A 20,663-nucleotide genomic window follows, 5' to 3' on the forward strand; every position below is an offset into this window, starting at 1 on the left:
ACCATAGGCTAAAACATGTATTAAAATCAGATAATAGACCAATTATAACAGTTGAGCGACCGTGCTAGAACCACGGAACTCGGGAATGCCTAACACCTTCTCCCGGGTTAACAGAATTCCTTACCCGAATTTCTGTGTTCGCGAACTGTAAAACAGAGTCAATCTTTTCCTCGATTCGGGATTTGAACCGGTGACTTGGGACACACTAAATTATCCCAAGTGGCGACTCTGAATTTTAAATAAATAATCCCATTTCGATTGTCACTTTAAGTTGGAAAAAACTCCATTATACTACCCTTCTGGGGGTGTAGGAAAAAGGAGGTGTGACAAATACCACTGGCGACTAGAAGAGCTGAATGAACAGGGCGACACACAAAGCCCCTACTGGGCGCCTGATTGCCAAAACTTGAACTGTATTCCCTTGCTCTCCAGGTGGGCGCCTGATTGCCGAAACTTCAACTGTATTCCCTTGCTCTCCAGATGGGCTCCTGATTACCAAAACTTGAACTGTATTCCCTTGCTCTCCAGGTGGGCGCCTGATTGCCAAAACTTGAACTGTATTCCCTTGCTCTCCAGGTGGGCCTGATTGCCAAAACTTGAACTGTATTCCCTTGCTCTCCAGGTGGGCGCCTGATTGCCAAAACTTGAACTGCTCCTCTGAAACTGCTGCCTTTGAACCTGATTATAACAAAACAAACAAAACAAAAGAAATTTTCCTGCCCCAGTTTGGTGCTGGGCGCATCTGTGAGTGTCAATTGAATCATGTTACCAAATATCTCTAAGAATTTGAAAGCTAAATCCCATTATCCAGGAGGGTCCTAAAAACTCCTAGTTAAATGACAATTTTAAATCTAAATTATATCTTCTAATGGTATGACTCCCACTAAACCTTGTTATCTAAGATGGTATTAAAACTACATCCCATTATCCAGGAGGGTCCTGAAAATCAAAATCAAGTCTTATATTAAGAGTGACAGCTTTTAAGGCTGAGTTTTACTTCCCTACAGCAGAACTTATGCTGAATCTTGTTATCTAATGGAAATCTTAAGGCTAAGTCCCATTATTCAGGAGGGTCCTGAAAGCTCTTAATTGAATCCTATCTCAAGCATGAAAACTTTGAAGCCAACTTATATTTCTTTGGGGAACATTTATGCTAGATTTTGCTACTCATGATTATTTTGAATTTTAAACTAGGTCCCATTTTCTAGGAGGGTCCTGAGAATTTACGGTCAAACCTGTCTAGTGCTTGCTTTTCCTTACGGAGGATTTCTCCGAAACAAACGAAATTTCTGCCCCTGTTTCAATCAAAGAAAACTTGTGAATTTAAACATGGTGGTTGGTTTGTGGCCTTGAACTTTGAGGGCGATTGCTCCTTCACTTCCTATGGTAACTTTGGTTTCAACTCGAAAGACCTTGCCTGTTTATTGACTGCCCGCTTTTCTCTATCACCTTTATCACGGATAATACCTCTGATCCGCTCAAACCCAAAACCATTCATCTTTTGCATTGCGCTCTTGAATTGACATGTACTGAACCATTGTGTTTCAAATGAATCCAAAAGCATGTCAATTGCCATCCACTCAGTGCGCGTGCTGTTCTTTCCTGATTTATATCACTGGCCTTGGCCTTGAGGTCTATTGCTCCATCACTTGCCATGATAACTTTGATTTCTGCTTGGAAGACCTTGCTTGTTACTGGTTAACCACTTTCTTTGTCAATCATATCACAGAAAATACCTTTGATCCGTCCACCCTAACCCTCCATCTGTTGCACTGTTCATGAATTGATATATACCAAACCTTTGTATTTCACATAAACCCCAAGGCATGTTGATTGTTACCAACTCAGTGCGCACGTTGTTCTTTCCTGACTTATGCCACTTTGATGTGCTAGCCAGATCCCGTTTTGCACAATTGGAAAGCTGGTGGCAAATTTTGAAGTTATTTCTCACTTGTTCTGACCAAACAGACTCATGAAGAGGAAGTAAAAAAGACAAAAGGAACAGAGTAAAGGACAATGGAAAGAGATGATTCCTAACAAGAAAACTACAAAGTAGAAACCTATTAGATGGGGATACCAACTCTAATGACCATGACATGCACCTTTGGATTAATTGACCTAATCTGTCAAGCGAGTCTGATGTTCAACTCTTGTTGTACATCTAAAACGTGAAACTGGGCTTCAATGCTCCGATTATCCAATCTGATTCACGATCCTTATTCGACTTGTGGTACCCGAAGGGTTTTCACCATCAAGCCTCTCTTATTTTGTTCTTTTTCTCAACTCACCATCGCCTTATGGTGCTTGTGAAGGTTTTCACCAATAAGACTCTCTCATTTTGCCCTTTTCTTCTTATTTCCTCTGATTATGCGGATGGCAAGGCATCAACCACGGTAAAAATATCATGTGCTCCTGGCATGGCTAACTCAGCACTCTCAAAGATTATCTGGGAGGTCTTTTTTGGACTGTAATGTGGCTTTTGGACAGGGTTAGAAAGAAAGGATATCATAAAGGCTAAAAATAACTAAGACAACGGGTTAATTTATTTACAACTTTTGGAATCCATTCTAAAAACTTTGCCCCAATTTCTAAAGCAAGGGAATTTCTCTTTTTCCTTTTCTTTGGATGGAGTTACTAAGAAAGACCACCCCACTCTCGACATCATGGGATTATGAAATTTTTTTTTTGGTATGACCGAACCCTAAGGCTGCCTACATATCTTGTGGTGACAAGAATCAGGTCAAACGTAGTTCACAAGACTACTTTTGTTGTTGCTATTTTTCTTTTCTTTTCTTTTTTTCTTTTTTTTTCTTTTCTTTCTTTTTCTTTCTTTTTCCCCTTTTTTCCTTTTTATCTCCATTTTTCTTTTCTTTTTTTTGACTTTTCCTTTTGGTATGAACCTTTTCAAATAAGCCTATTGGGACATAAACTTTTTTTTATGACTCTAACTTGATTCCAAAAGAGGGGAGGTCAAAGAAACTAGTACAGGCTCAAGAGGGTATCAAATGGTGTAAGTGTTTGGGTAGCTGAAAGAGGGCCTCCCAATCCCTGAAAATGCCAAGTACATCACATGCAACTTGAAATGAAAATTGAAGATCATGCACAATATTTCTTTTGTGGCTTCGGCGTTGATATTACTGATATGCCTTCCACTCTTTAGCGCCTTGTCAAGTACAGAACCCTCGTTGGGTGAGTCCCTTTTCACAATGGATATCCTCCGTCAATTCTAAGAAAACTTCCTTGACTTTATCTTGTTACTTGAGGTGCACTTGAACTCAAAGTTGCTTGCTCCAAATCGTCCGGGATGCACTTTCCTTTAACGAATTCTTGTCATCCTATTAACTTCCCAAATTATTTGGCCCAGTATCACACAGTTCGGGCTTCAAATGATCTCAAAATGTCCAATTTTGTACTTATTTCCCTCAAATATCCCTATCATCTTCAAAATTGTTTCATTGACCCATGATTAAACTACTATTGAGACCGTGCCTAGAATTATGCGTGCATGTCATGTCACTAGAGCTAGCAGGAAAGGAACTAAAAAGAAGGAAAGAACTAAACAAAAAAATGACTAGAAATAAAAGAAGACAAGAAATTGCATTAGACAGACGGTGAAATGGTTCGAACAACAAAACAAGCAAACTAAACTGGGGTTACAACCCTGGAACAAACCTAGACAACACCTAACGAGTTACTACGACTAAACAAACCAGGCAAAATAAAAGGATAGAAGGGTTTGAGTCACAAGACAATATCCGGATTACAACCTTAAAATCACCCGGACAACAGAAATGACAACAAAATAAACCACCAAGACTCCTCCCTGGATAGCCAAGAAAGGAGCGTCTTTCCAATTACCAAGCTCGGCATCTTCGCCACTGAGTTCCACATCAATATTACCAAGACCATTACCAATTTCAATATCATTAACTTCACCAAATGGCTCCTTTACTACTTTGACCAACCCTTCGTCATTGCCAGCCATCCCAACAATCTGTGTGTTGTCATGTACCTATAGAGGATTATGTGTGATACTTGGGGTATTACTGGCTTGGACCACAATCATTTCTTCTTGAATCATTCTTTCTATTTCCCTTTTCAAAGCACGACAATCTTCAACATTGTGTCCCTGGGCATTGGAATGGTATTCGCACCTTTTAGCAGGGTCAAAGCTTCTCGCACGTGGGTCTATATAATTTAGAGGAATACGTGCAATGATGTCGTAATGCTTTAATCTCTCAAACAAACTTGCATAGGACCCTCCTATTGGTGTAAAATTATCTTTCATCCTTTGTTCCCTTCTACACCCTTGGCTTGAATGTGGGTTATAGGGCACTTGAAAATTTTGTGGAGGCTGGTGAAGCTTTTGCGGTGCTCGTGCTCGCCTGTTGGATTGACCCAGCTGTTGGACAGATGACCAGATGTTGTTCGGAGGATAATGCTGGGGTGGATTATGTGGAGTTCGGGGATGTTCATAGGGTCGGTATTGAAGCTGAAAGCATTTAGCAGGAATGCCCATTGGATCCTATCGTTGGCGGGACTTAGCAACATCTTTTCCACTAACCGGAGAACTGACCCGAGCAACTTGTTCGCTCCATCTGAACCAAAATTCCCTAAAACTTTCCTTGGGTTTCTTTTCCATCTGAGATAGGGAGGAACGGTTTGGGACAATGTCTATATTGTACTGAAAGTGTCGCACAAAATCTTGAGCCATCACCTAATGTAGGCCGCTTACCGACATCTTGACGATTATTCCATTCCAAAGCTGCCCCAGTCAAGCTCTTACTAAAATACGCCATCAACAAATCACTTTTCTCACCAACACTTCTCATTTTACTGTGATAAACCCTCAAATGGGCTACCGGGTCTCCACATCCATCATACAAGTTAAATTTTGGCACTTTAAACCCCGCGGGCAGGCGAATGTCAGGGGACACAGACGATTCTTTTTAAGCCATGTTACCCTGGTCTCCCATTCCTTGCTTGTTCTTTAAGGACTGTTCTATGCCTTTCAGCTTCCTGAGTATCCCATCTCGCCCTTCTTTTCCTGTGACCTTTTCATTTTCAGCATGAAGCTCATCCCGAGGGCTCTTCTTGTATGCGTCAGGAACCTTGTGGGCAACCTCTGAGGGGTAATATTAAGCATCATGAGCTTTGAGTGGGTATTTATTGTTTGGGATAGTGGATATGATAGGAGGGCAATTTCGGGGCAAGTTAATTGGAGGACAAGTGATGGAGCTATTAGGGTGGTTGGGGAAGCCATGATAAGCGATTGGATCTGGAGAGTATGGGGGATCATCCGGCACTATGACTGGAGTTTGGGTAAGGGTAGTGTCTAAGAAGCTAGGTGGTGGCGGGGGTGGTGCCTTCCCAGTCATCCATGCCAGATACATGTCCGTCATGTGCTGTCTTAACATCCTTACCTCATCAGCCAAACCAGTGTCCTGTTCAACCAACTGCTTTCGGGCACCGGTATCAGCCAACCCTATTTTGTTGTTGTCCGACATTGCCTTTTGACTTTATGTTGGGGAGAGGAGTTACTACTCGAGAACCACAAACCAACCACCTTTCTGCTATGAAGATATCAAAAGGAACAAAATGGGGTCATCCCGTTAGCGTTAGGGCATTTAACAACAAAAATATCACATTGCGTGCACCTAGCAACAATTAGTTGTTCTAGAATGACTTCGAGGGTCATATAGTCACTTGGCATCATTCCAATTTGTCCATTTGAATCTTCTCTTTTCTTTTCTTTCATCGCACTTCTTAGCTCGCTCATTTTCCTTCCCCTTTTTTCTTTCTGATTATCGCTCTTTTCTTTCCTCTCATTTCTCACATGCCATGACTTCACCCATTTTTTTCCTTTCTCTTTTTTTCTTTTTTTTTTTTAAAAAAAATTGATTCGATCGAACCCTATGTAGGTTGCCTACGTATCATGACCCCGCATGAATCAGATCTTTGCGTAGTTCGGGAAGATCAGGAATAAAGTAAACAAACTAACGTTCTCTTTTCTTACCCCCCCCCCCCTTTTTAACCTTAATGACTACTCTGATGAGAAAAGAGAAATAAAAGAAGCAAATTCCTTTTTTTTTTCGAATTTTCTAGACTTAATGTTCTATGACCTATTCTAAACTCAAGCTTAACGGGCATGTTTTTTTTTTCTTTTTTTTTCTTTTGAAACAAATACTCTATTAAGGAAAAATCCTAGAAGAGAAAAATATTTTTTGACTTTCTTTTAAGGAAGGAAATCCTGTTGTTTTCTTTTTCTTCTATGTACAATGTCCTAAAGTTCTAATGAAAATAAAAGGATCTTTTTCATTTTTCATTAGTTTCCCAAATAAGAACCTCAAAAGAAAATTTTTTTGGATTTTTGAAATTAGTACCTTAAAGAAAACTCTTTAAAGAGGTACTAAAAGAAAATTCTTTTTTTTTTGAACTTTTAGTCCTAATATACTAAAGGAAATATAAAAACAAAAATTTTCTACTTGGAGTTCTAGATATTAACTTCCTAAGGAGAAACACCTCAAAAGATTTTTTTTTTTTTAATTCTAGAATTAGTATTCTGAAGAAAACTTCTAAAGGAAATAAAAAAAACGCAAAATCTTTTTTTTTTTTTTTGGATTTTTGATTTATAACACACATTTTTTCAATACAAAAATAGTGAATACAATAACAAAAGACTCGACATTACTGTACAAAACTAGAAGGTAAAAGACAACATAAAAAGAAAAACAGACTCAAAATATAAAAGAAAAATCTCCTTAAGCAACTCCTGAATGATCCTGATTGGATGGTCTCGGGGTGTCTGTCATGCTCAAACACCGGTAAGTAGATCCACACCTGTATGATAAAACTTTAAACCAACACTATGTGAGATAATAATACTCTTTACTGTGCACATGTAAGACATGATTTATTTTTGCTTAGTCTCATGCAATGGAAGGCAATGCTTAGCGTTACGCAATTAGGGAGGCAATGCTTAGCCTCATGCAAAATAGGAGACAGGGCTTAATCTCATGCAACGGAAGGCAATGCTTAGCCTCATGCAAAGAAAAGATAATGAGTGATAACGATTCTGATATGTGTGTATTTGCGAATACTCCTGCTATGTTCATCGTGCCTGCATCCAAAGAAAAATCATGAGTTTTGTGGGGAAGGTTGGTTTGTGCTGTCGCCCGCTTACCTTGCTTTACTTTGCTCTGGAGATCCTGTTTTAGTTACCCCAAGTAACATCTGGCGACCATAGAAATAAAGTTTTCAAAAAATACGCATGCACTTGATAAATATATCTATTTAATGATGTAGTAGTATGCAATATTGAGTAAATTAGATGAACCAATGACTGCGACACTTTTAGAGACATTGCAACTTCCTTGCATTAGAATTTTGAGGGTCCTTCTCAAAACTCTGCCCCAGTTTAACAAGCGATTCTTCTGCCGTTCCGCATATGATAAAGTTGGCTGGACTTGCTCCGGAATTCAGGGTCCTCCTCAACATTCTGCCCCAGTTTCTGACCATGGGGAAAATGAAAATTTTATTAAGATGTGACCGAAACCACAAGACTGCCTACGTATCCCTCTTAAACGGGAATCGGGTCAAGCGTAGATCAGTTACGTCAAAATGAAGAAATGCAAACAATCTAAACATAGTATCTTTTGACTGCGTCTGAGTTGATAGATTTTTGCCATATTTCTCCGTCCATTTTGGCAAGTATTATTTCTCCTCCCGTTAGTACTTTGTGAACCATATAAGGACCTTGCCAGTTGGGTGAAAACTTCCCTTTGGCTTCATCTTGATGTGGAAAGATTCGCTTCAGCACCAGTGCCCTGGTGCGTACTGTCTCGGTCTGACCTTTTTGTTGAAAGCTCTGGACGTTCTGTTCTGATAAAGCTGACCATGGGATACCACATTCATTATTTTCCCGTCAATAAGAGCTATTATTCGTAGCAACTTCTTATCCATTCTACATCACTGAGTTCAGCTTCTTGTATGATTCTTAAGGAAGGAATTTCGACCTCGGCGGGAATGACATCTTCAGTACCGTAGACCAACATGTATGGAGTTGCTCCGGTTGATGTGTGGACTATGGTACGGTACCCCAATAAGGCAATTTCTCGTGCAATTGCTTGTGGTTGTCTACTATCTTTCTCAATATTTTCTTGATATTCTTGTTTGCGGCCTCCACGGCTCCATTAATTTGAGGCCATCATTCTGTAGAATTCATATGCTTGATTTTGAAGGTTTTCACATGACTTTCATTAAGTTGTTGTTGAGGTTGGCGGCGTTGTCGGTGATGTTGGATTCTGGCACCCCGAAACGGCAAACAATACGATCTCTGACAAAATATGTGACAACTTTCTTTGTTATAGCCTTATTAGATGCAGCTTCAACCCATTTTGTGAATTAGTCTATAGCCACTAGAATGAACCTGTGCCCGTTCGAAGCAGCAGGCTCGATCAGACCGATGACATCTATTCCCCAAGCAACAAAAGGCCACGGTGTGCTTGTTGCATTGAGTTCATTTGGTGTTACCCGTATCATATCTGCATGAATTTGACACTAGTGACACTTTTGGACATACTTGATGCAGTCCATTTCTATAATCATCCAAAAATATCCTGCCCTCAATATCTTCTTGGCTAAAACAAAACCGTTCATGTGTGGTCCACAAGTCCCGGCATGTATCTCTTCGCGCAGTTGGAAGCTGTCTTGGAGTCAACGCACCATAATAATCCTAGGTCTGGAGTCCTTCTATACAGAATTCCTCCAATTTTGAAGAAATGGTTAGATAATCTTCGGAGTGTGCATTTCTAAATATGATTTGCATGCTCCAGGTATTCTCCTTTTGCCAAGTATTCCTTGATATCATGGAACCACGGATCCCCATCCGTTTCTTCTTCAACGTGAGCGCAATAAGCTGGGTGATTATGGATTCTTACTAGAATAGGGTCGATGAAATTCTTGTTCGGGTGTTGTATCATGGAGGACAAAGTGGTTAGGAAAGATTGTAAATCTTCTACTGTGATTTCTTCTAGTAATCGTTGACTGTCTCACAATGTTGCATACGACACTCTTATCTGTTATGTTTTGAACTGCCTATACTGTTAGTCCAATGTATAGGTTATAACAATAAGCATCTTTTAACTAAAAGCCTCGTCTCTGCTTCGACGAGGTTAGAAAAAATACTTACCAGGACATGGGGTCAGTTGTACTGATACTACACTTCTGTACGATGTGTATAGATTCATTTGGAGCGGAGATGTTGGTGACATTGGGTGTTGATTAAGAAGATGTTCATGTGTTTCTGATATAGCTACCACTTGTCCTTGGTAGCTTAGGTTGTTGCTAACCTTTTTATGTAACTTTCAAATAGAACGTGTATTTATTTGTATCCATTTTAAAATTTCAAGTCTTAGAAGCTCGTGATTCGTACTACCAGGTCTTAGGTAAATTTGTAGATGTTCAGTTATCTATTCTCTATTTTCTTATAATCTCAGTTGAGTTGTATTTTATGTTAGTTGGCTTACCTAGCAGGTTGAGTTAGGTGCCATCACGACTTGTGGTTTTTGGATCGTGACATTAAAACTCCAGAACATTAGATTTGTGTTTTACTTTTAGAAGTTGAAACTCAAGGACATTGAATGTTTGTCGATAATAGAAATTGAAAAGAGGCTATTTATAGAAACAATTCTTATAACATACGCTTTATGTGAATGAACTAGGACGGCTTCAAACCTAAATGTTCATTATCAACTTGATGCCAATCCAACCATGAAACACGTTATACTTCTTTAGTTTTCTTTTATTTTTTTAAATTCTTTGCTTGAGGTCTTGCTATAAGTTATCTACGTCCTTCCAATATAGTAATATTTAATTTTGGAGACGAGAGCGGAGGATGACAAGTTTAGGGGATCCCATATAAAAAAGGAACCTTAATCCTCACTGAATAGTAAATAATTATGTAGTCGCACTTTGCAATCTTTAAAAGGAAGAAACGATACCTAAAGTGGAAGAATTACAATTATCCCACCACACCTTTGATAGTAAATACCGATGAATTGTGTGTATAAAGTTTTGCAATAACATTCTTTCTCTTACTTTTTAATTATGTGTATTGTATTTCGAAAAGCTTGCTTTGTGGCGAAGCCAAGGAAGGGCAGTCCAGTGCACAAAATATTCACATAGGGTTCAGGGAAGGCTTGCACCCCCAAAGAGTGTGATGCAGACAACCTACCCTAATGCAAGCATTAGTGGCTGCTTTTACAGCTCGAATTCGTGATTTGTTGGTAACACAGAGACAAACATACTGTTGTTTTAAGGCTTACTTCCTGCTGGAATTCATGCTAGCTAATTAACAAAAAGCAATAAACACCAACTGCAAGAAGGAAAACAAATTTAGTCATTTATGTGGATGCCAAGGAATTCTGTGATCGAATGCCACTAGCCATTGTTTACCGTCAAAATCGGATAACAATTGAATTTGTAAGTTGTTTTAAGGATACGTGGATTCAATTGACACAATACGATAAATCAAAAGTACAATTGAAATAAGCAATGATAAAGTTAATTCAAACCGCACAACTTGAAAAATTATGGTCTTAGAAAATCAGTCACCCTTGAATAGGATGCGCTTCGATCAATGACAAGACCAAGTTGAATAAGAGCTTAAAGAGAAAAATAACAGTATATCGCTTTTGACTGCGTGTAACAATGTGTTTTACTAGTAATCAACCCCCTTTATATAAGAAGGGATTCCTAATTTAGGTGCAATTCTACAAAAGGTAAAAATCTCCTATTTTTCTGATTTACCGGTTCCTTATTGATACATGCCGAGATTCCTGCCGTAATACCCGACTGATCACAGATAGTTTGTCCTTCTATTATTTCGATCTTCTGTTATACATGTTGTCAATGTTTCCTCGAGCTCGTTCGGGTTCAGGGTCGATTCCGGGATCATGGACTCAACGTTCTCGAGGACGGACATTCTGATCTAGTGATCTGGTTTGATGGGACTCGGGGTTTAATCCCTCATGTTGCGAGCCCTATCTGTCATGTAGTAGACGAGCCTGATTTCGACCGTATACAGGAGTCCCCTTGTTTTTCGTAGAGTAAATGACGAGAAACTATATGAGCTTCTGATTCTCACCTCGATACTCCGTTTCAGAAACGACAAAATGAATGAAACATCTCGTCAGTCACGTCTTAAGGGCATTAAATGTTTGTCAGTTGCTGGCCGGCCACTCTTGGATTTGAACCTTCGTTTGAAAACTATAAATACCCCCTTCTTCATTCATTCAAACTTTACATCCAAACCTTCTCTACTCATGTTCCTTCGAAATCTCTACATTTTCTAGCACTTGTATCCAGGTTTCTTGAGATCTTTGTAAGAACTTTCGCTCGTCTTCATTCCAAACCATCAAGTATATCCTTTAACATCCTTTTTTCATCTCTTTCCCTCCATTTTAATAGAAAAGGGGGAAAACTTCAAAAATAGTTCCCCAAAAAGAAACTCTTTCTACATTGCGGCCGGCTACCGAGGAGACTGTTCCATGTACTTTTGACAAGGAACCAGTAGCGTAACCCCCCTTGAGCACGTTCATACCTCGTGGGTGCTCAGTAACCGCCGATTTCAAGGTTGAAAAACCTCCCTCCGTTCTCGAACGATGTGTGAAGGTCTCGAGATATGTATGCTCGATCACCAAAGAAATCCTCCACACGGTCAAAAAGGATTGAAACTGGGATGACAAGCACGTGGTGGTTCCGGACCCAATGAAGATATCACTACCTACGTCAAGGGATACTTAAGTGTTTACACTTTTCCCTTTACGCTGGGCCCATTGGATTCGGTTATCATCCACTTCTGCAAAAGATACGAGATATGCCTTGGGCAAATTCACCCTTCATTCTGGAGGATCGTGATACTTTTTTGGTTCTTTGTGAGTATGATCGATGGATGCCCGTTTTCTCGACCACCTCATGTGTCTATAAACTCCCGACTCTTTCGGGGGGGGAGCTGATCAAGCTCGTGCTGCAGGCTAGTAAAGCCCCGTTCTCGAGTATCGATGAAGATCAAGATCGAGGCTGGGTAGGCCGGTCTGTCAGAGTGAGGACCTCAGACTTAATCCCAGCAGAGTGCATGTCGTTCCCCAAGAAGTGGAACACAAAATGTAAGTAAGATTTCATTTTTTCCATAATTTTATTTTACTCTCTTTTCCTTTTTTCTTATTGGTGCTTGGCGGTGGTGTAATTGTTGCTCGGGTCCCGAATGCAATTCCTCGACTCAACGAGTGGGTCGAGCGCATTGTGTCACAAAAGCCATATTCCGAGCGCGCATGGCGCGAACTTTCAAAGGGCCGGTGGGAGGCCCGTTCTCATGGTGAGATTTCCTTTCTTGAGTGAGTAATACTTGGGCCTTTTTTGTGCTGCTTGGTTTTTATATATTTCGTTTCCCTTTGCAAGTTTATCCAAGGATGTCATAATGAGGCCTCATTCTGGTGAAGAAGATGCCCCCGCCAAGTCCCCTGCTCCGAGACAAGGTGATGAGAAGAAAAAAAAAGAGGGCTGGGAGTTCTTCGAGCTCATAGAAGAAGAAACCGAAAAGAAAGCTGGTGCGCAAGCCAAAAGAAAATACCAGCGCTCGAGCCCCACCTTCGTCGCGCCTCCTTTTTCCTTGCGGAGTCCGGGTTTCGACATTCATTGGGAACAATTCATTTCCTTTTGGGAGTTGGGTATTTGAATTTGAAGAGTCGCCACCTAACGGATTTAAGGTGCGTTAGGGCACCTAGAGCAAATAACTCATGAAACCGGTTTGCATTACCAGGGACTTGGGTAAGGACTCGAAATAACCTTGAGGGGAAGGTGTTAGGCACCCCGCACAGTCCACAACGGTTGGTCCTGGCTGAACTCAAATTATGTGAATTAGTCTTATAAACAGATAAAGCAAATTAGACAAATTGGTATTACATTTAAAACAATGGGTAAAAGGGGTCCTAGGTTTTTTAGCCTACAGGATCACATCTGTACAATACCCGGTAAGCATTCCTCAACTAGAGGAGTTACTCGTGGCATTAGCGCACAGGTCATCATAACCTTTTTACTACCCAATTACCCTCCCCTTAGTGGTTATAGAAGGTCGTGTGTAGTTCTGGATCCAGCGAACGGAACCGATGGAGTTGTTATAGGAATGGCCGTGTGTTTCGGAAAGGGCTCTTTTGGGTAGGACAATATCAGATGGATTTATCCGAAATCGTGAGTGAATTTGGGACGTCATGGGTATCAATGAGCAACATACTTGAACGGTCATAGAATAAAAAGTGGGAATTAATGATGATCGGTTACATTTCAAAATAATTGCGGGATGTGAACGTTATGAACGGAAACAGGAGCGAAGATTGCTCCCATTTGAAGAATGGTTACTTCCTGGATTACCTGCAAAACTTAAAACACGATGCGTGCAAATATATAGATTATTGCGAGAATTTAAACATGATGCAAATTCCCTTTGGATCGTGAAGGTTGTCATTGGACGGCGAGGAAGATGTCCTTATACCATGACGTCCTGGGCCATGGATCGCATGATAAGGGATTCGCAGGCCATGAAATGACGTTCTCGGGCCATGAAAATGGTGCCTCTAAACTATGACTCCTTTGAATAATGATATTGAGAGATCCTCAGGCCATGGCATGGTGTCTTCCGGCTATGAGGATGATGCCTTCGAACTGTGACGCCTTTGGACAAAAATGGCGATGTTTCAGCTCATGAAATGCAAAGACATGATGCTGGGTCATATAAGATGCCAAACAAGATAGAGTTTAGTCTTGCATAAGATTGGGATAGAGCTTAGCCCCGGGAAGGCAAAATAGTGCTAGATTTCAAGTAGCATAGCATTCGGTACTAGGCAAGGAAAGGTAGAGCTTAGCCTTATGTAGTTGAGGAGGCAGACCTTAGCATCATGCAAGAATGGGAGACATTGCTTAGTCTCATGCAATTGGGAGACAATTCTTTGTCTAATGCAAAGAAAGGCAGTGATTAGCCTTATGCAATTAGGAAGGCAATGCTTAGCCTCATGCAAGAAGCGGAGACAATGCTTAGTCTCGATGCAAGGAAGGCACTGCTTAGACTTATGCAATTAGGGAGGCAATGCTTACTCATGCAAGAAGAGCAGACAATGCTTAGTCTCGATGCAAGGAAAGGCAGCGGTTAGCCTTATGCAATTGAGGAGGCAGGGCTTAGCCTCATGCAAAATGGGAGGCAATGCTTAGACTCATGAAAAATAGGAGACAGGGCTTAGTCTCATGCAAAATAGGAGACTGGGCTTAGTCTCATGCAAGGAAAGAAGATAGGGCTTAGTCTCATTTAATGGAAGGCAGTGTTTAGCCTTATGCAATTAGGGAGGCAATGCTTAGTCTCATGCAAAATAGGAGACAGGGCTTAGTCTGATCCAATGGAAGGCAATGCTTAGCCTTATGCAATTAGGGAGGCAATGCTTAGCCTCATGGAAAATAGGAGAGAGGGCTTAATCTCATGCAATGGAAGGCAATGCTTAGCCTCATGCAAAGAAAAGATAATGAGTGATAGCACAGTATTTCTTATCTGGAGACATCTTTGCGTTTGGCAATTTTGTTGTTATGAAGATAATGATTCTGATATTTGTGTATTTGCGCATACTCCTGTTATGTTCATTATTCCTGCATCCAATGAAAAATCGTGAGTTTTGCGGGGAAGGTTGGTTCGTGTCGTCGCCTGCTTAAGTAAATTAGATGAACCAATGACTCTGACACTTTTAGAGACATTGCAACTTCCTTGCATTAGAATATCAGGGTCCTCCTCAAAAATCTGCCCCAGTTTAACAAGCGATTCTTCGGCCGTTCCGCATATGATGAAGTTTGTTGGACTTGCTCCGGAATTTTGAGGGTCCTCCTCAACATTCTGCCCTAGTTTCTGACCATGGGGAAAATGAAAATTTTATTAAGATGTGATCGAAACCACAAGACTGCCTACGTATCCCTCTTAAACGGGAATCGGGTCAAGCGTAGATCAATTACGTCAAAATGAAGAAATGCAAACAATCTAAACATAGTATCTTTTGACTGCGTCTGAGTTGATAGATTTTTGCCATATTTCTCCATCCATTTCTGCAAGTATGAGTGCTCCTCCTGTTAGTACTATGTGAACCATATAAGGACCTCTCCAGTTGGGTGAAAACTTTCCTTTGGCTTCATCTTGATTTGGAAAGATTCGCTTCAGCACCAGTGCCCCTGTGCGAACTGTCTGGGTCTGACCTTTTTGTTGAAAGCTTTGGACGTTCTGTTCTGATAAAGCTGACCATGGGATACCGCATTCATTCTTTTCCCGTCAATAAGAGCTAATTGTTCGTAGCAACTTTTTATCCATTCTGCATCACTGAGTTCAGCTTCCTGTATTATTCTTAAAGAAGGAATTTCGACCTCGGCGGGAATGACAACTTAAGTACCGTAGACCAACATGTAGGGAGTTGCTCCGGTTGATATGTGGACTGTCGTACGGTACCCCAATAAGGCAAATGGTAATTTCTCGCGCCGTTGCTTGTGGTTGTCTACCATCTTTCTCAATGTTTTCTTGATAATCTTGTTTGCGGCCTCCACGGCTCCATTCATTTGAGGCCTTTATGTTGTGGAACTCTTATGCTTGATTTTGAAGGTTTCACACATGACATTCATTAAGTCGCTATTAAGGTTGGCGGCGTTGTCGGTGATGATGGATTCTGGCACCCCGAATAGGCAAACAATACGATCTCTCACAAAATCTGTGTTGACTTTCTTAGTTACAGCCTTGTAAGATGCAGCTTCAACCAATTTTGTGAAGTAGTCCATGGCCACTAGAATGAACCTGTGTCCGTTCGAAGCAGCGGGCTTGATCGGACCGATGACTTCTATTCCCCAAGCGGCAAAAGGCCACGGTGCGCTAATTGCATTGAGTTCATTTGGTGGTACCCGTATCATATCTGCATGTATTTGACACTGGTGACACTTTTGGACATACCTGTTGCAGTCCGTTTCTATAGTCATCTAAAAATATCTTGCCCTCAATATCTTCTTGGCTACAACGAAATCGTTCATGTGTGGTCCGCAAGTCTCGGCATTTATATCTTTGAGCAATTTGGAAGCTTCCTTGGTGTCAACGCACCGTAATAATCCAAGATCTAGAGTCCTTCTATACAGAATTCCTCCACTTTGGAAGAAATGGTTAGATAATCTTCGGAGTGTGCGTTTCTGAGTATGATTCGCATGCTCCGTGTATTCTCCTTTTACCAAGTATTACTTGATATCATGGGACCACGGATTCCCATCTGTTTCTTCTTCAACGTGAGCGTAATAAGCTGGGTGATTATGAATTCTTACTGGAATAGAGTCGATGAAATTCTTGTCCGGGTGTTATTTCTTGGAGGACAAAGTGGTCAGTGTGTCTGCAAACTCATTCTGGATCATCGGAACATGTTTGAACTCTATCTTTGTGAACCTCTTCATCAACTCTTGCACATGATATAGATATGGTAATATTTTGGTACTCTTTGTAGCCTACTCTCCTAGAACCTGATGTACCAGAAAGTCTGAATCACCAATTAGCAGAATTTCTTCGATATTAATGTCAATAGCCAAATTGAGCCCCAAGATGCAAGCCTCGTATTCTGCCATATTGTTGGTGCACGGAAACTTGAGTTTTACGGATACTGGGTAATGCTGGCCTGTCTCTGACACCTAAACGGCTCCAACACCCACTCCTTTGAAATTTGCAGCCCCGTCGAAGAACACTCTCCAACTGTCATAAGTTTCGGTGATATCTTCCCCTACAAATGATATTTCTTCATCGAGAAATACGTTTTAAGTGGTTCATATTCTCCTCCTACAGGGTTTTCTGCAAGATAATCTGCTAATGCATGTCCCTTGACCGCCTTGTAAGTCACATAGACAATATCAAATTCACTCAACAGTATCTGCCATTTTGCTAGTTTCCCTGTAGGCATGGGTTTTGGGAAAATGTATTTCAAAGGCTCCATCCTTGATATGAGATACGTAGTGTAAGAACAGAAACAATGCCTCAATTTCTGAACTATCCACGTCAGGGCGCAGCATGTGCATTCCAGCAAAGAATATCGTGCTTCATAGGGTGAGAACTTCTTACTCATATAGAATATGGCCTGCTCTTTTTCCCCGTCTCATCATGTTATCCCAAGACGCAACCGAAATCCCCATATAGTACAGACAAATAGAGTAACAAAGGTCTGCCAGGCTCTGGCGGGACCAGGACTGGTGGTGTGGACGAATATTCCATGATTTTGTGAAAAGCTTTCTGGCAATCTTCTGTCCAACTTGTCGCGACGTCCTTCTTTAACATTTTGAAAAAATTCTCACATATCACAGTCGATTGTGCTATGAAGCGACTGATGTAATTGAGACGGCCCAAGAAGCTCATCACATCTTTCTCGTTCTTTGGCGGTGGAAAATCTTGGATAGCCTTGACCTTTGACGGGTCTAGCTAAACTCCTCAGCGACTGACGATGAATCCTAACAGCTTTCCAGCAGGGACTCCAAAGACACATCTTGCGGGATTCAGTTTTAGATTATACCTTTGAAGACGATCAAAGAACTTTCTTAAATCTGCTATATGATCTTTATCCTTCTTCGATTTGATGATGACATCTTCCACATATAATTCTATCTCTTTGTGTATCATGTCATGGAAAATGGTCGTCATGGCTCTCACATAAGTCGCCCCAACATTCTTCAGATTAAACTACATCATTTTGTAGCAATACACTCCCCATGGTGTAATAAAGGCTGTCTACTCGGCATCTTCTTCATCCATCCAAATCTGATGATATCTCGCGAAGCAATCCACAAAGGATTGGAGTTCCTGCTTGGCACGGTTATCGATCAGTATGTGTATATTTGGTAACATGAAATCATCTTTGGGACTTGCTTTGTTTAAATCTCGATAGTCGACACACACTCTGACCTTCCCATCTTTCTTCGAAAATGACACGGTGTTAGCCAACCAGGTAGGATATTCGACCACCTTAAGAACCTTAGCTTTGATCTGCTTGGTGACTTCCTCTTTTATTTTCAGACTCATATTTGGCTTGAACTTTCTGAGCTTTTGCTTTACAGGCGGACACATCAGATTGGTAGGTAGTTTATGAGCCACTATAGACGTGCTCAAACCAGTCATATCATCATAAGACCATGCAAAGATATCTTCATACTCTTTCAGGAAACGGGTGTACTCTTCTTTCTCTGATGGTTACAGGTGAATGCTTATGCGAGTTTCTTTGACTGTTTCAGAATCTCCCAAATTGTCTATCTCGATTTCGTCCAAATTGGACTTAGGCTTGTTCTCAAAATTTCCACTTCTCTTACAATTTCCTCAGGTATTATATCTTCTTCTTCTATTTCCTCTGAATCGCTATCCTTATGTTGCGTTGTCTCATTACATGTCACAGTCGTCGATTCATCAGGATAAGTAATAATAATGTTGTAGAGAGAAAATGTAAAGGATAATAATAAATACTAAAATAGCAATGCATTAAATAAATCTTGAATCATTAAAACAAGTACGACTCGATGACTCGAGCAATTATTTCAAAACAAAATACGTCCAAAATGAAATATTGAAAATTTCTTAAGTGCTTAAAATTGCTTTTTAAAATAGATCATGCTAATTGCCATGCTACCCAGGAACTCGACGGGCCTGAATGGTGCAATAGTCCAGTTATTGAGAACAGCTCCTTTTCCCATGGTCTGAATTTTATGGTCTTCCTCCACCTCCTCCTCAACTATTACACTGCAATCCATGTCTTCATCATCCAGAAATAGGTTCCTTCGGCTAGCTAAAGCTTCATCTTCTTCAGATCCATCACATCAGTCTGTTTAAATGTTTGGTGCAGATGCGGTATTGGCTGTTTAAGTGGGTAATAAGGACCATGCCATGGTGATGACCAATTCTGATACTCGTGCCTGGTGTATTCATACCCAAGCCCAAAAGTTGTGTCGTGACGCTTTAGCTGTATGGGTTTGGTGATCCCTTGGAGATTCTCACCGAGACCTTTGCTGGGTTCATACCCTATCCATGACAATATGCTTTCAATCTTATTACTCCACCATTTGTCTTTCTCAATTGCATTGACGCGCTCGATGCAATGGTACATTTCTCCGCCCAACTTCCTTCTATTTTCGACGACCGGAACAGTCTAATTGGTATAAATGGGACTACTCCCATCCCCGTGGATGATTACTTCCTGATGGTTCCATTCAAACTTCACAGCCTGATGTAGAGTGGAGGTACTGCCCCGGTAGCATGTAACCAAGGTCGTCCCAACAACAGATTGTATGTGGCGGATATGTCCAATACTAAATTCAACATCAAGCCAAGCCGGGCCCATCTACAAACATAGGTTGATTATCCCATTCGTGGCCCTTTGGAACCCATCGAATGTTTTCACGTTCATAGTTCCTACTCGTATCTCGTGCAAACCTTTACCCATACTCTTCAAAGTGGTCAGCAGACATATGTTGAGGCTCGAACGCCTATCTATCTGTGAGCATGTGATTTTTGCCCTATATGATTTACTCCTATAAAATCCAAGAAAATGGATTTTTTTCCAATTATTTGCCATTTTATATGAATTTTGTACGATTTTTAGTAATTATTTGCATTTTTTGTGCACGTTTAATTATTATTAAAATCATGGAAATGCCAAAAATACCATGCATTGTATTTATGTTTTGTTTTTAGAAAATGAAAATCACAAAAAAAAAAAAAATTGCTCATTTTACATTTTTACCTTTTAATTTTTAGATTAGTTATTTTTCTCTTGTAATTTAGGATCAAGTAATTTTTATAATTTGATAATTAGTTTAATTTTGCAATTTAGATTAATTTAGGAATTAAATTTAGGATTTTAATTAAAAAAAAAGAATAGAAAAACAAAGGAAAAAGGAATAAAAGAGGTAATTGAAAAAAGGGGTTTTAATATGAATTTGGGTTAATTCTTTGTACCAAATTGGCCCAATTCTTCCCCAAAATTAACCCAGATCCAAGCCAAAATTCGAACCAACCCCAGCCCAAATACACTTGAACCCATTAGCCCTAAACCCACTACCCTTTAATTAAGGAAAAACCTAGATATATTAAGAGGAACCTAATTGGATTTACCCCAAGCTAGACCTAACAAGAATCAGATCCCTAGACCCCTTCATCAGAGAAAAACGGTGCTCCTCTTTTCTGAGTCCGAAACTTAATTAATGACTTTTTAGACACAAAGTACATTTTTAATATTTAAAAAAAAAGTTACAAAAATGGGTACTTCGCAGTACTGTACTGCGAATTGGGTTAACGGAAATTTTGCCGTTAAATCAATTCGCAGAATAGTACTGCGAAGTACCAAAACGCTGCGTTTAATTTATGAGTTGGGCCCAGCCTTATTTAATTAAGGCAATTCGCAGTATAGTACTGCGAATTACTAATTCGCAGTACTATACTGCGAATTGCCTTAATTAAATAAGACCATTCTTCTTCCTTGGACAACGACATTGAAGCCTCCATTAAAAAACAAACCTGCATGTTTCTGGTCCCCCCCCCCCCCCTCCACTTTAAAAAAAAACTACGTACCGTCACCCATCCCACT

At 40.4% G+C, this 20,663-nt stretch overlaps 1 protein-coding gene across 1 annotated transcript in view; it reads left to right on the top strand.

The window, feature by feature from the left end:
• Positions 12,333–20,663, top strand: part of LOC109234794 (serine/threonine-protein phosphatase 7 long form homolog) — a 17,622-nt gene continuing 9,291 nt past the window's right edge. Inside the window, exons 1-2 of the mRNA XM_019400851.1 lie at positions 12,333–12,376; positions 12,460–12,608. Coding sequence (XP_019256396.1) covers positions 12,333–12,376; positions 12,460–12,608 — 193 coding nt within the window. The remainder of the gene's footprint in view (positions 12,377–12,459; positions 12,609–20,663) is intronic.

This window comes from Nicotiana attenuata, chromosome 11 (genome assembly GCF_001879085.1).
Source record: "Nicotiana attenuata strain UT chromosome 11, NIATTr2, whole genome shotgun sequence".
Taxonomy (NCBI): Eukaryota; Viridiplantae; Streptophyta; class Magnoliopsida; order Solanales; family Solanaceae; genus Nicotiana; species Nicotiana attenuata.